We start from the raw sequence: 15508 nt of genomic DNA, 5'->3' as shown, positions 1-15508 counted from the left end.
GCACATACTGGTGAAGTTTCTGACCTTTGAGGATAAAGGTCCACCTCCAAAGTTTCTGGAAATAAAGAACCAAGACTTAGATTGGCATCAGACCTCTTACCTACAATACTGTATGCTGGAAGACAAAAAAGTGAGGTCTTCAAAGTTCTGAGGGAAACAATGAATTTGAACCTAGAATTCTTTCCCCAGCCAAATGAGCACACGCAAGATTGAGGTCCTACAAGTTTCCCTCTCATGCTTCATTTCAAAAAAGTACACATAGTCTGGCAAAATGGAAAAGGAATCCCAGCACGAAATGGACCTGACTGGGAGACAGGAACGAGAGAAACTAACCTTAGAGACTTATGAAGGTGGCATTTCATAAACTGAAGAAGAATGAGAACAGCCTCCGTATTATTAAATCCAGGTGGTGGATTTAAAGGTGTTCCTTGTATTTTTATTTTAGCTTTTCTCTGTTTGAATTTTTTCATAATTTAAAGTTGGAAAAAATAGAAGCACAGGATCAGAGAGAAAAAAAATAACAACACGTATCTATTATGTCAACAGGAAAAAAGAGGCAGTTAAATGCTAAGGTGAATGAAAATATTGGCCATTTAATGTTTTGTTAATAACGTAGGTATTTCCTAATTTACTAGGTTCTACCATCTAGATATTTAAACATATGCACATTAAAAAACGTGATTTGGGGTTGCACAACAACCTGAATGTACTTAATACCACAAAACTGTACACTTAAAAATGGTTAAAATGGTAAATTTTATGTTATATCTATTTTACCACAATAAAACATTTAATGAAGTGTGATTTTTAAAAATTCAGTATTTTCATTATTTGTAAAAACTCTAGCTGGAGCTTTCTGGGAAGCAATAACTTTTGTTATGAAGAAACATTTATATGCGGCAAGAACCATTTTTGTATGTGTTTCCTTGTACACGGGTATGTGTGAGCAAGGATTTCTTTAGACATATACCACTTGCTGATGGGAGGGTATGAGCATCTTCGACTCTGTATTTCCAGGGTGGTTGTCCCACCGGAAGGGTAGGCGTGGTCCAATGCTCCACATTTTTGCCAGCACTCATGTTTTCAGACTTGCACGTTTTGGGTGTGAAATCCGAGTCTCGCTTTTGTGGAGCAGGGGTGAGCAGTATATGATTTGTCAGCCTGGCTTCAAGGGTCAGGACAGCACCCAGCACCTGGTCCAGCAGTGACACAAGCAGGTATGATGTTGGTTGCATTGCATTGGCCAGGGACGTTTGTCCCGTGGGAAGTGCTTTGTGTTAAGGAGGAACCAGAGTGCACCACGAGGACCTGGATAGGAGATACATACCAAGAAAAATAAAACTAACAAACCTGAGGAATAGATCCACAGCTGACAGCAGACAGGAGAGAGAAGATGCTGGGGCAGCTGGTATGAGGCTTACAGAGTAGGATTCTTAGAGGAGGAGAGTTAGCAGCAATGCTGGAAAGAGTAGAGGAAAAGAACTCGGTGAAGAGAAGGGGGTGACATTTAAGAGACTGTAGCCTGAGGACTTCCTTGGAGGCACAGTGGTTACAAATCTGCCTGCCAAGCAGGCAACACGGGTTTGATCCCTGGTCTGGGAAGATCCCACATGCCAGGGAGCGACTAAGCCCGTGTGCCACAACTACTGAAGCCCGTGCGCCCTAGAGCCCACGTGCCGCAACTACCGAGCTGCGTGCTGCAACTACTGAAGCCCACGTGCCTAGAGCCTTGCTCCACAACAATGTGAAGCCTGCACGCCGCAACGAAGAGTAGCCTCCACTTGCCGCAACTAGAGCAACGAAGACCCAACGCAGCCTAAAGTAAATAAAATTTAAAAAAGAGAGAGAGAGAGAGAGAGAGAGAGAGACTATAGCCTGTTCCAAAGCTCAAAGGCAGGAGAAAATTCTTAGGCACTGAGGGAGAGAAGAGGGGTGTGTTTGGCAGAAAAGAATTCAAACTAGAGATTAATTAGAAAATAAATTGATTCATGCCTCAGTATCTTCATTCATAAAATCAGAATATTGATGTTACCTATCTCAAAAAATTGTTGGGAAAGTTACATGAGATAATATCTCTAAGGCACTTGGCATAATGCCTGGAAAAAGGAAACTCAGTAAGTACTAGCTCTTGTTAACGCAAGATCTCCTTAAACCAAGTTGTCCAAGACCACGTAGCTGATAAGTGGGTGTCTAGGATTTGAATAGTTTCTCTGATTCCAAAGCCCAAGCTCTAAATCCTAATACCTAATAACTACTGTGCTGTACCTAATAACTACCATTTGCTGAACACAGTGCTCCATTCTCTACATTCATTATCTCATTTAACCCTTGTAACATCCTCAAGCTGGGTATCGCCATTTTACAGAAAAGGAACTTGAGCATTGTTTTAACTCACTTGCCCAAGTTCACACAGTTGGGACTCACACTCCGGCCTGCCTGGCTCCAGTGCCCTCTCCCCAACACCACACTGGAAGTCAGGAGGCTCGGGTTCCAGTCCCAGATCTGCTACTGATCAACCTGTATCGCTGAGCCTCAGTTTCTTCACTTTTTAAAATAACAGGGGCTGGGATAGAGAATGGTCTCTCTGGTCCCTTTAAACTCTACTGTTCTGAGAAGGTGGGTTTGGTGAAGTCAGACAGCAGTCCAGGTAGGAGGGAGGGGTGTGTCTGAATCAGACAGGATCCCCATCCCCATCTGACGGCACAACATCAACCAACAGAGATCCAGAAGGGCCGAGAGAGGAGTCCGGGTCTCCAAAGCATTAGTCATCGTCTGCTCCCACTCCCCAGGGGATGAGCAGAGACGCTGCTCCAATTATACTGGGATGATGAGGGACCTCTAAGATGATGAAAGGGTGGGAGAGGAGGTGTCAGAGGATACAATGGGACATCTGACTCATTCAGCCTGGAGAAGAGAAGTCAAGAAGGGCCAGGCTTCAAGTCTCCAGTGAGTATGGGGGCTGGGTGGCAGGGTAGAAAGAACAAACGGTTAAGACTCAGGGTGTCTGGGACCTGGTCCCTAGTCCTAGCTCTGCCACTAAAAAGCAGTATGCCCTTTGTTTGACAAGTCACTTTACCTCTCCAATCTTCAGATTCCACACCTAATAAGTTAGGGAAATAACTTTAAAAAAACACCCCACCAACTTCTACAAAGAAATGTATAATATTATAGCTAAAAACAACTAGAAATGGCTCAAATACCCTGGCAACGGAGAGAACTGCTAAGCAGACTCGGGGAGGGGGAGGGGAGGCGGGGGAGAGTTGATGCAACAGAGTGTTAAGACGCCATTTGGAATGCTGAATAATAACAAACATTTATTAAACACTAACTACATGCCAGGCACGAGGCAGAGGTCTTGACACACATGATCTCATTTAACATCCTCAAGTATCTTTTGAGGTAGGCGTTATCACCATCTTTCAGATGCGTTAACTGAAGCCTGGAGAGGCTAAGTCACCCAACAAGTGGATAAGTGATGTCCTCAGGACTCAAACCCAGAGGTCCATCCGACTCGGAGGGCCATGCCCCTAACCTTTACACGCTACTGCCTCAGACTGTTGGATGTGAGGACCATGCAGAAATGCATATATGACACAATGTTAAGTGGGGAGAAAAAAAACCCCTCTAGAGTGCTTATGTTAATCTAAGAACATTGGCATCGACATTAGGTTTGGAAGTTTATAAATAACAGGCAATTTAGGATGCCGAGAACTTACTCGGGGCTGCTAAAGTTTAGATATTTCTGCTTACTTGTTGGCAGAGATGATGAAACGTACAATACCTGAGTGAGGGGGTGAGTACTGATGACAGGGCCTTTCTAGTTCTTTCTAGTTCTTTCTAGTTTCTTTTCCTAGGTGAGCAGAGGTTGCACTGCTTCTCAACCTTGGCTGCATATTGGAATCAAGTGAGAAACTTTAAAAACTGCTGGTGTCCAGGTCCACTCCCAGAGATTCTTATTTAATTGATACGGGTGCAGCTTTGGCATTGGAAGTTTTAAAATTTCCTCACGTGATTCCAATATGCAGAAACATTTGAAAACCACTGGTCTACCTGATAAAGGCCTAACTCCTTCACTTGGCATAGAAGGCCTTCTTTGATGTCTTCAGTAAGCGCCCCTATATCCCTATTTCTCACCTGTTTTCTCCAAGCCAATTACGATGTCCTGACCATGCTCTGCTCTAATGTTTACATTTCTGTGCCTTTACATGTTATTTCCTCTGCCTGGAAGGCCTTTCTTCTCCCTCATCTATCTGGAAAACTCCATTCGTCTTCAACAAAAAGGCAGCCAGCCTCCAAGATGGCCCCCAATAATCCCCACCTGGTTGTATTCATGCCCTTGTGTGGTCCCCTCCCACACTGAATAGGCCTGACCTGTGTGGATATGATGGAGTATGACTTCCAAGGATAGGTCATAAAAGACATTGCAGCTTCCACCTTATCCTCTCTTGGATCACTTGCTCTGGGAGAAGCCAGCTGCCATGTCTTCGGCGGCCCTATGGAGAGCTTCACGTGGTAAGGAACTGAGGCCTCCTGCCAACAGCCATGTGAGTGAGCCAGCTTGGAAGTGGATCCTCCAATCCTAGTCAAGCCTTCAGACGACAGAAATCCCAGCTGACATCTTGACTGCAACCTCATGAGAGATCTTAAGCCAGAACCACTCAGCTAAGCCATTCTAGAATTCCTGAGCCATAAAGTGTGAGATAATGTTTGCTGTTCTAAGCTGCTAAATTTGGGGGTAATTTATTATACAGCAATAGATAACTAATACAAATGACAAGTTCAAGTATATGATACTCTGTGAAGACTTTTTAGCCTCTCCTCTGCTGAAGTTGAATCGAACACCGTGTGCCACTTCTGAGCCTGATACACTCCCTATTATAGCACTCATCACATGGGGCCCTCCTATGACTTGCCTTTCTTGCCCTCTAGATCCAGTTCCAGGAGGACAGGGCCAGCCATAATGCAGGCTTCAGTAAGCACTTATAGAATGAATGAACACATATGAGAACGGCCATTTGAGTCTAGTCCAGGCTCCTTCCCTACAAAAACTCCAAGGTTTGGTGGCTGGAAATCATGGATGCCATGGTGAATGGGTCCTGAGGATTTTCTTAATAATTCGACAAAACCCTGTTACCCATGGATGTACCTAAAGCACTAGACAGGAGTCAAAAGATCTGGATTTTAAAGTCTGGCAACTAGCTGATGAATTTTTCTGAGATTTGGTTTCCTCTTGGACCAAAAGATGTAAGGGTTCTTCCAATTCTAAAATTTAATGATTCTATATTTCCAGCTAGCGATTACTCCTGATCCATAAATGAAGGTAAAATAGGCTAATAGTGTTCAACCATAGCAAGGGTTTTCAAAACCCTTGCATATCAGAAATACCCCTGGAGTTTATCTCACACACACACACACACACACACACACACACACACCCCTGGTCCCCACATTATTCCTTCTGAATGAGCTTCTCTGAGTCTCTGGAGACATGCCAGGGCATCTGTACTTTTATATAGTTCCAAAGTGATTCTGATGTGCATCTAGAGCTGAAAATCATGAATCTACAATATGTGGGTTAGAGACTTAAAATTTTTTTTCTGCCAGCTGTTGGCTCCATTGTTTATAGAGTACAGTACTAATAGATATGTTACCTGAACTGTTAACTTTATATGAGTAGATGGATGGATGGATGGAACCAGGCTACCTCTACTGCTAGAAAAGCAACTCAAGGTATACTGTTAGGACTCAGTCAGGTCTTCAACAGGAATGACTCTTTGCATGACCCAACTGCTTAGGACATTTACTGGAGATCAAACTGTGGGGTAATTTAGCTTCCATAGGGTAAAGAACTGCTTTCTTTTTGTTAGATAGGAATGAACAGGAATTAAGAGCACTGCTTTTGGAACCCAAAAGTTTAGGTTCCTGGCTCCAGCACTTACATACATGCCCAGTGACTATGGCTGGACTAGCAAATCTTTGCGAACCTCACTCTCCTGATCTGTTGTATGGGCAACATGCACTTCTTTCCAGGAATGTTGTTAGGGTTAAATGCCACAAGGTAGGTAAAACACTTAGCACAGTATCTGGCACAGAACAAGTGCTTATTAAGTAGTAGCACGCTATGGCAAAAACAAAATATGGCCCTTTAATTATGAACAGCAACATATACTTGTCTAGTGCTTTGTCAATTACAAAGCGCTCTTACATTTTATATTGAAACCCTTTCCCCCCAAAAAATCCCAAGGTGGGCAAGGCAGACCCTAGTGACCCCATTTTACAGAAAAAGAAAGAAAGGCTCAGAAGGGTTCACTGGCTCTAGATCAAATGGCAAAAGAAAGTGTCAGTGTCTGAATTCAGACCTGGGTGTGATTCCATGAAAATGAATAATTATACATGCACACTTGGCAGGCTGAGCATCTAGGGACCATCTGGTTTAGCAGGCTGAGGACTGTATTTCTGAGCAGCTTCTTTTTTTAGATGAAAGCAAGATGGGAAAAATAAGCTGGCAAACTACTTTCCTTCGTTCAACACTGGTGGGATTTGTGCTCAGTTTTGCCCTCTTTTTAACTCTCAAATGCTACATGTCCATGGATCTCAGTTTACTCCACCTGCCCTTGGCCGCTCTGTCACGGGCTCTGCCCTGGGCCCCACAGCTGGGATCTGGGAAAACCAAAAAAAAAAAAAAAAGGAAGCAGGAGCAGCTGGAGACATCTGAGGGCTGGACGAACACCAGCTGCTCCCAAGTCTGGCTGGGGAACAAGAAGCCTGCTGATGGGGGCATGTGGGGAGGGGACAGCAATCTCTGCTCCCCATGTCAGTCAACAAGAGGATGCTTTTCCCATCCAACAGATGGGTCCTGCTCCTGGAATAATGTAATAAAGTGAAATACTAAATATGGCACAGAATCTATGTCTCTTGGGGAGCAGGAGGCCAAGAGATCAAATGTTAGCTGAATCCAATCAAGAAGGCTCTCGTAGATAAGGTGGAACTCGAAATGGGCCTAAACGAATCGTGGTGTTTGGATGCACAGAAACAAGGCTGGGAGGCCCCGCAAGCATAAAAACATCACGAGAAAGGGCATGCATGTTTGTTTGGGGGATGGGTGGGCATATTAAGGGGAAAAAGAAAAATGCATGGTAAAGAAGCAGAGGACAGGAGAGGTGAGGCGAGAACAGACAGCAAGGGGCACAGATGCAATTCTACAGAGGAAAGGGAATCTTGTAGATTCTTGACAACTCGGTGACGGAGACTCGACCACCACCCCATATCCCAGCTGGCAGATAGGGAAGCTGAAGTCATGAGACGAAAGCATACACACAGGTCACAGAGTGAGGGACAGGGAGAGAGTCAAGATAAGAACCCGGGGCGCCAGACAACTAGTTTGGTCATCTTTCTGTTAGACCACACTTCCAGCCCGGTATTTTGTTATAAAAATGGTGTGTCGGGCTTCCCTGGTGGTGCAGTGGTTGAGAGTCCGCCTGCCGATGCAGGGGACGTGGGTTCGTGCCCTGGTCCGGGAAGATCCTACGTGCCGCAGAGCGGCTGGGCTCATGAGCCATGGCCGCTGAGCCTGCATGTCCGGAGCCTGTGCTCCGCAACGTGAGAGGGCACAACAGTGAGAGGCCCACGTACCGCAAAAAAAAAAAAAAAAATGGTGTGTCAAGCAGATCTGGCGGCAGAATGCAAGGGAAAAGAGAGGTTCGAGTCCAGGAGGCTGTAAAAATTATTCCAGGGTGAGTTGATGGAGGGACTAAACTCAAGTGAAATGGAAAGGATGGCTGGGCGTGAGCACCATGGCGAGGGAAGAAACAAGAGGACTTCACAGGAATCGGATATGGCAGCGAGGGAGAGAGCTGTGCAGAGGTCATTCACAGGCCATTCTCAGGCCTAGGAGTTTCTCCTGAGGAGGTCACGGGGCACTTTAACCCCCTGACCTCAGACTCAAAGGCAGCAGACAAAAATTCATAAACTAGCCTCTACAACAAACTCCCTATCCCCAGGTCCTCGTCCCTTTGGCCAACTTCTACACAGACCTTCTCTGAGTCTCCCACTCAACATTTCAGGACCTTCGGTTTACATCTGGTGCTTAGATGTGTGTGTTCGGATGATAGGGTGTGAAATTAAAACCCAAACCAGAACCTAGGAGTGTAGCCTCTCCCTGGTGGTGAAGAGAACTTGCACAGCTAGAACTGTGGTGTGGATTTTCATTTTTTGATGTGAGGAGCAGGGAGATCAGAGCGAAAAGAATGGAAAAACTGTCTCTCTCCATCTAGCTCCACCTTCCCACGACAGTAGTAGCTGAGTGGCAGTTAGCAAGCTTCATGTGAGGAAGCTCACTGAAACTGGAGAAGCTGGAATAGGAATTAGACCGAGACCATTTGGGGCCATTCAGCACAAGGGCAGATTATACCTAACCTTATGGGTATGTAAGGAGGACCAAATAAAACAATACTAGTGGGGCTTCCCTGGTGGCGCAGTGGTTGAGAGTCCGCCTGCCGATGCAGGGGACACGGGTTCGTGCCCCGGTCCGGGAAGATCCCACATGCCGTGGAGCAGCTGGGCCCGTGAGAAAAAAAAAAAAAAAAACAATACTAGTGATGGCTAATTATTAAGCCCTTAATATAGACACTGTGCTAAGCGCTTAACATGAATTATTTCATTCAATTATTACAACAACCCTAAGAGGTAAATACTACCAGAATTCCCATTTTACACATGAGGAAGTTGAAGCTCATAAAAACGAACAAATTAGCATAGAGTCACAGGGCTAATAGCGGTGGAGTTGTCTGATTTCTGACCTTGTTCTTCATCCCTGAACTGTTTTCCTCATCTGGCAAATCAGCAGAGCACCTGGCCCACAGTCCTCGGCAAAGCTCAGTTCTCTCCCCCAAACCCACCTCTCAGTAGCACTAAGGATATTGCTGAATCTCAATACAAGTCATATAGAAATTGCTGGAGAGTTTGACCTTCTTGATTCAATCTCATGAAATTACACTCCTCAGAACTTAACAGTTTATTTTTTCTGTAAATTTATTTATTTATCTATATTTAATTTTGGTTGCATTGGGTCTTCGTTGCTGCATGCAGGCTTTCTCTAGTTGCGGCGAGCGGGGGCTACTCTTCGTTGTGGTGCGTGGACTTCTCATTGCGATGGCTTCTTTTGTTGCGGAACATGGGCTCTAGGTGTGCGGGCTTCAGTAGTGGTGGCATGCAGGCTCAGTAGTTGTGGCTTGCCGGCTCTAAAGTGCAGGCTCAGTAATTGTGGCACACGGGTTTAGTTGCTCCGCGGCATGTGGGATCTTCCCAGACCAGGGCTCCAACCCGTGTCCCTTGCATTGGCAGGCAGATTCTTAACCACTGCACCAACAGGGAAGTCCAGAACCTGACAGTTTAAAGAGATGGGGAAGGTGCAAAACCAAGTGTATCTATTAGGCCATATGGCCCAGTGATTAAGAGCTTGGATTTTGATGCCTAAATTCCAGTTTTGCCAAATTCCTTCTGGTGAGAGCTTGATCAAATCACTTCTCTATGGCTCTGTTTCCTCATACATAAAATGAGGCTAATACCACCTGACCTCATGGGCTTACTGTGAACAGCAAATGAGATGATGCATGTAAAGCTCTGAGCACAGTCTGGGACACACAGTAAGGGCCCAATAAATGTTGGCTATTACGATGATGATAACACCGTTTTCCATGCAGCTATGGCCAGGGACATTTCGCCTCTGCATCTGGCTGTGATGGGACAGAAGTGAGCTTCCTACTGTCTTCCTACATCCCATGTACAGAGTATGGGCCTCTCCTGTCCCTCTGTCACTTTGCAGGCCCAGGGGTAAGTGGTGCCCCAGAAGAAAAAGGGGGCAGACGAAGGTTCCCCACAAGGCCAAGACATAGAGTTGGAATCCATCAATTGACATTTCAAGAGCCCAGTAGTCTTCTTGAAGAAGGGCAAGCAGGGGAGCTGTATCAGGACACATGCTGGCAAGGGGCTTGGGGAGTGCTGAGAGCATAACAAGAACCCAATCAGTCTTAGCCTGACACGTCCAGGAAGTGGGAGGGATGAGGAATTTCATCCCATCCTGTATTTACTTACCATCCTTCCTAACTGACACACCACTCTGTGCACAGAAACTTCACAATATACCTATACCATTAGGATGCCTCCACAGGTACGGTCCTATAACAGGATGGGGAACAAGAAGATGCAAAAGAAACCCAAGACATCTTCTTTGCTTTCGGAAAGGATTCACTAGAATGCAATTTATCAGCACATGTCAATTAATATGCAGGATTACCTTGCTTATTTAAAAGGCCATTTAACTGGTGCCCTTTGATTCCCTGGAAGCTAACAAAAAACTGGACAAAAGACCAAAGGCCTGTGATACCCCCTCTGAGCAGTCAAAGGAAGGATTACAAAGTCTAAGCACTAAAGGCAGTGCATTCTAGTTGCAGGAACGTCCCTAAAGCCCTCTCTCAGTGACTATTTAGTTTTACTTGAGACAGTTGTAAATAACATGGCTGATCAGAAGTATAAATTTGAAGTGAACAGGGAGAGCTGCTGGGGGGTGGCACAGTCAAGGCAGTGAAGAGTAATGGCTGGCAGGCTGACCACAAGGGAGACAACACAAACTATGAAAAGCAATGAGAAGAACTAAGAGACCAGCAGCTGGGAGCCACGCAGCGTAGGTGCAAACAGCTCTCCATATCTTCACAGATCACAGGGCGCCACTGCGCTGGCATGAGACCTGGTCACAGGTGTTTTTGTTCTCTGGGGATGGTATGGAATGTTAGGTACAGCCAGATGATTAGCTTTGGCCAATGAAATGTGAATGGAAATAATGAGGGTCACTTCTGGGCAGGAGCTTTAAGGGCTAAGTGGGTGCTTCACCATGTTCTCTTCCTGTTCCACCATGGCCAATGGCAACATTTCCAGATAATGGCAGCTCTGCCAGCCTGGTTCCCCAAGTGAGGATAAAAATGATGCAGAGGATGGGCTTCCCTGGTGGCGCGGTGGTTGAGAGTCCGCCTGCCTTTGCAGGGGACGCGGGTTCGTGCCCCGGTACGGGAGGATCCCACATGCCGCGGAGAGGCTGGGCCCGTGGGCCGTGGCCGCTGGGGCTGCGCATCCAGAGCCTGTGCTCTGCAGCGGGTGAGGCCACAGCAGTGAGAGGCCTGCATACCGCAAAAAAAAAAAAAAAAAAAAAAAATGATGCAGAGGAGAGTCTCGAGCTGACCCACAGAGGACAAGAAGCACAGGCAAGAAATAAATTTTTATTGCTTTTTGGGATTGTTTGTTACTACTGTATAATTGAATCTATCCTGATTGAAACAGTCTAAAAAGTTAAATGAGGTCAGATCACATTAAGAAGTGTGTGCATTATCTTTTTGGTAAATTACCCCTCAATATTATAGTCAATATAATATTGTGTGACTTAAAGGATAATTTTCAGTGAGGAAAATTCACCTACTCCAATGACATCAGATAAACGAGTCATTACCAGAACATGAACTGAATAGAGGAGATGGATCCAGTTTCCGAACAACTTCTTTCTCTAGGAAGGGTCCAGGTCTTCACAAAATATATCTGCATTATTTATGGGTCTAAGGTAGAAGTTGGGTCTCACGCTCTAATGCTGTCAGAACTGACTTCTCAGCGTCTGCAGAACCAGCCCCAGGCACAAGGGATGGCTTCTACTGGTTCTGTGATTGCTGAGGGGCTCTGGTCCCTGTCTAGGGGTTAAAAGGCCCTCCAATATATCTGTATGTGCTCTCATAGATGGAAATCCATAAGGTGTTCTTGAGTAAAAACAGCGAGGCAACAACTTGAGAATGTACAGCCTTATGAAGTATACATGGAACATTTACAAAATTGACCTCACACTGAGGCAACAAGCAAGTCTCAGGATGAAAACCACGTGGGTCATTTTCTCTGACCAAAAGCAGTTAAGCTAGAAAACAACAGCCATAGGGTAACTAGGAAGATCTCACATGTTTGGAAAGTAGGAATCATACTTTTAAATAATCCATGGGTTATACATCTTTTCACTTAATCCTCCTAACTATTCAGAATGCAGATCCTCATTTTAGAAATGCAGGAACTGAGACTAAAAAGAGAACATAATTTGCTCAAATTTACCCAGCTAGCAGTGGTGAACCTGGACTCAAAACCACGCCATAGAACTCTAGAGCCAGGGCTTTAACGATATTCTCCTTATGCTATGTCTCACTGGAACCCACAGATCCTCCCCAGGCAGGTCCACAGCCTCAATGGATCTGGTGTTTCACCTCTGAGAAAGAATAGCTGTTGAGAGACGGGAGACAGTCCCAGCTTGCTTTGGTGACACTGACCTTGGCCCTGTTGCATAGAGACACATTTCCTCTTGCTCTTGCTTCCTCTGGGGTGCCCTACTTGGGCCAAGGTGAGAGGTCTAGAGTAGTGGAGAGGGGTGTTTCAGGTTGATGTTCCCAGACAGCTTTGAACTAGATCACTAGGAAGACTTCCTTTCCTTTCGAAGTTTTTTTCCGCATGGGTACAAGTGGTAAGCAATCAAAGAAAGACAGAAGGAAAAGTTACTTCCAGATGGCTCCCCATCTTGCTGCAATGCAGTTTAAATACAGAAAATATTCTAGGCAAACATATCATTAGGCAAACATGAGTATTAATATCATTCATATTAAAAATGGAACAGAATGGAAACTCAACCTATATCTTGACTTAAATTTGAGACTAAGGCCTCAGAGCCAGAAGACAACTACAGCACCCTGATTCTGAGCAAGTTGGAGGCTCACGATATCTGAGGTAAGAGGCAAGACCAAAGTGTTCCTAAGACTTCTCTCTAGGGAAGGCTTCCTGAATTCGAACCGACCAAACTCCCTCACTTTTGTGGTGAAGGCCCGATCAAATGGCTACTTAACAACGTTATTCTCCCTTCTCCACCCCAACCTACGTCTGTTGTTTCCTGTCAAGCTACATTTTCAGCAAAACTCTAAGACATTCAGAGCTTCTGAGGTACCCGTTGTCCCTCAGCCTCTCTCCTTATGCTATCAGGACAATGCTGTCTGCCCCTTCCACGGGCTCACAAGTATAACTTCATCCTGACTAAATGCCTGAGACTATGTTTCATGCAGTGAGAAGGCTTGAAAATAAACAGAAAATCTGATGGTGGTCCATATCCTAGAAAGCTACCTAAAGTGTTTAGAACTCACCAAGCAACACTGGGGAGGGAGAAGGGGGAGGGGGAGGAAGAAATAGCAGCAGGTTGGGCTAGAGGTCCAGACAGTGGGAATTATCCCTCCATCCTTTGGCTCCATTTCTTCCACTGCAGAAGCCACACTGGCCCAAGATGAGGGAGTCAGCTGGCTGGGTTAACAGCGTTCACAGTGCTCAGCCTGGGGCTTGGGTCCTCCCTTGCCCCGTCCCACTGCTTGTTCCCCACACCATCAGGGCTCAGTCCCCAGAAAGTCAGTTTGCCAATCAGTGAGTGACCCAAGTCCCAACATGAGTTTACAATCAACAAGTCCAAGATCCAAGTACCCGGTTATCCAATCAGCAGTGTGATTACATCATCTCAATCTGTGCAGAAGGGTCATGATGACCACCTCCTGGTAGGAGGACACAGGTGTCCCTGGGCAGGCCCCCAATGGGAACTCAGCTCAGTGACCTTTCACAAATGACCCGTTGTGCCTACAGGCTGGACAGATGCTGTGGGGCCCCTGGGGTTAGTGATGGTCCAATGCCTTCAATGAGGTTGTTCCATTGGTCATAGTCCTCGTTCAGGTCTGAATGAGAAAAAATCCAGGTTAGGTAAACGGTTGTAAGGTTAGATCAAAGAGTAGCTACCATGGATTTAGTGGGTCATACTAGAGAGAGGAGCACCTGGGATACTAAAAGGACTGGTTACGGTGGCTGTGATGGTGGAAGAAATAATGACAACTACTATTCATACAGGTGCTTCATAAATGACTTGCTTAACCCATAACAACTCAGTAACGATAATAATAACAGAAGGTAGCACTTATTGAAGGATAACTCATTCCAGGAACTTTGCTAAACATGCATTGTTTCATTTAATTTTCATAATATCCCTATGTGTTAAGTACCATATTGGCCCTATTTCACAGTTGAGGAAACTGAGCCTCGGTGAAGCTACCTGATTTGTCCAAAGCCATTACAGATGGTGAGTGGTAGAGACAGAATTCAAACCCCGGTCAGAAAGGGTGAGAAAGTGGAAAGCCCACTTCCAAGCCCATGGATATTGCTGAGCAAGAACAGATCCTTCACACGCCAACCAGTGAATGTGGAAGCGGGGCCATGTCAGTGAAGGGCATAGGACAGCAACATCATGAAGCAGCATAACACCGGGTACAATTCAAGAGAGGGCCCTGGGACCACGGGCAGATGGATCTAATGACTTGGCGAGAACAGTCAGAAAGGGTCCAAGGCCGCAGGCTGAGGGAGTAGGACACAGCTGAGCAGGCAAATGGTGTTTTTGTTCAAAACAAACAAAAAACCTGGGACAGAAGGCAGCGACCACTCTCCTTCAGCTTCAGATCCCCAGGGCCCTGCCAAGAACCTGGCATGGAACAGGTCCTCGGCAAACAGAGCGACATATTCATTAATACAAAAATTACCGAGCACACCACTATGTGCCACGGTTTGTTCTTGGTGCCAAAAATACAGCCACAGACAAATAGAAACGCTCATCCTCTCAGAGCTCACAGTCTAGGAGGCAGAGATAACAACAAACAAAACAACCTACACAGGATATGAAAAGGTGAGCTGCGCTGTGGCAAAAATGAGAGCCAGACAGAAGCAGTGCTGGTGGCTGGGAGATGGGGGTGACAGGAGGAAGGGACAGTACAATGGTTTTTTGGGTTGTTTTTTGTGTTTTTTAATAAATTTATTTATTTATTTATTTTTGGCTGTGTTGGGTCTTCATTGCTGCGCGTGGGCTTTCTCTAGTTGCGGCGAGCGGGGGCTACTCTTCATTGTGGTGCGTGGGCTTCTCATTGAAGTGGCTTCTCTTGTTGCAGAGCATGGGCTCTAGGTGTGTGGGCTTCAGTAGTTGCGGCACGCGGGCTCAGTAGTTGTGGCACACGGGTTTGGTTGCTCCGCGGCATGTGGGATCTTCCCGGACCAGGGCTCAAACCCGTGTCCCTTTCATTGGCAGGCAGATTCTTAACCACTGTGCCACCAGGGAAGTCCCAGTACAATATTTTAAAGAGGGATGTCAACATGAGTCTCACTAGGAAGGTGAGATTTGAGCAAAAATGGGGAGGTGGGAGTGAGCCATGAGACTACACGGGAAGAACATTTGAGGCAGCAGGAACAGCAGTGCAAAGGTGTGAAGCGGGAGTGTGCCTGGGGTGTGGAGGCTTGTGCAGCGACAGTGAAGTAGGCCCGGGGAGCAGCCGCAGGAGGGACGCTGGGTGTTGGCTTTGTCTCTCAGAGAAATGGGAGCCACTGGAGGATCCTGAACAGCGGAGTGACAAGATCTGGCTTCCTTTCT

General features: G+C 46.0%; 1 protein-coding gene across 6 annotated transcripts in view; it reads right to left on the bottom strand.

Moving 5' to 3' along the window:
* Window positions 1-833: 833 nt before the first annotated feature.
* PAFAH2 (platelet activating factor acetylhydrolase 2) overlaps window positions 834-15508 on the bottom strand; it is a 54980-nt gene continuing 40305 nt past the window's right edge. For 4 of the 6 annotated variants that reach the window (XM_073793838.1, XM_073793835.1, XM_033840650.2 and 1 more), the window contains exon 11: window positions 834-1308. In XM_073793838.1, coding sequence (XP_073649939.1) covers window positions 1175-1308 — 134 coding nt within the window. In that variant the 3' untranslated portion in view covers window positions 834-1174. Of the gene's footprint in view, window positions 1309-11250; window positions 13779-15508 lie in introns of those variants that run through there. The other 2 variants (XM_033840664.2, XM_073793825.1) reach the window with 1 other exon arrangement.

Source organism: Tursiops truncatus, chromosome 1 (assembly GCF_011762595.2).
Source record: "Tursiops truncatus isolate mTurTru1 chromosome 1, mTurTru1.mat.Y, whole genome shotgun sequence".
Taxonomy (NCBI): Eukaryota; Metazoa; Chordata; class Mammalia; order Artiodactyla; family Delphinidae; genus Tursiops; species Tursiops truncatus.
The sequence above is the reverse complement of the archived record's forward strand: the minus strand, read 5'-3'. Positions and strand labels throughout refer to the sequence as shown.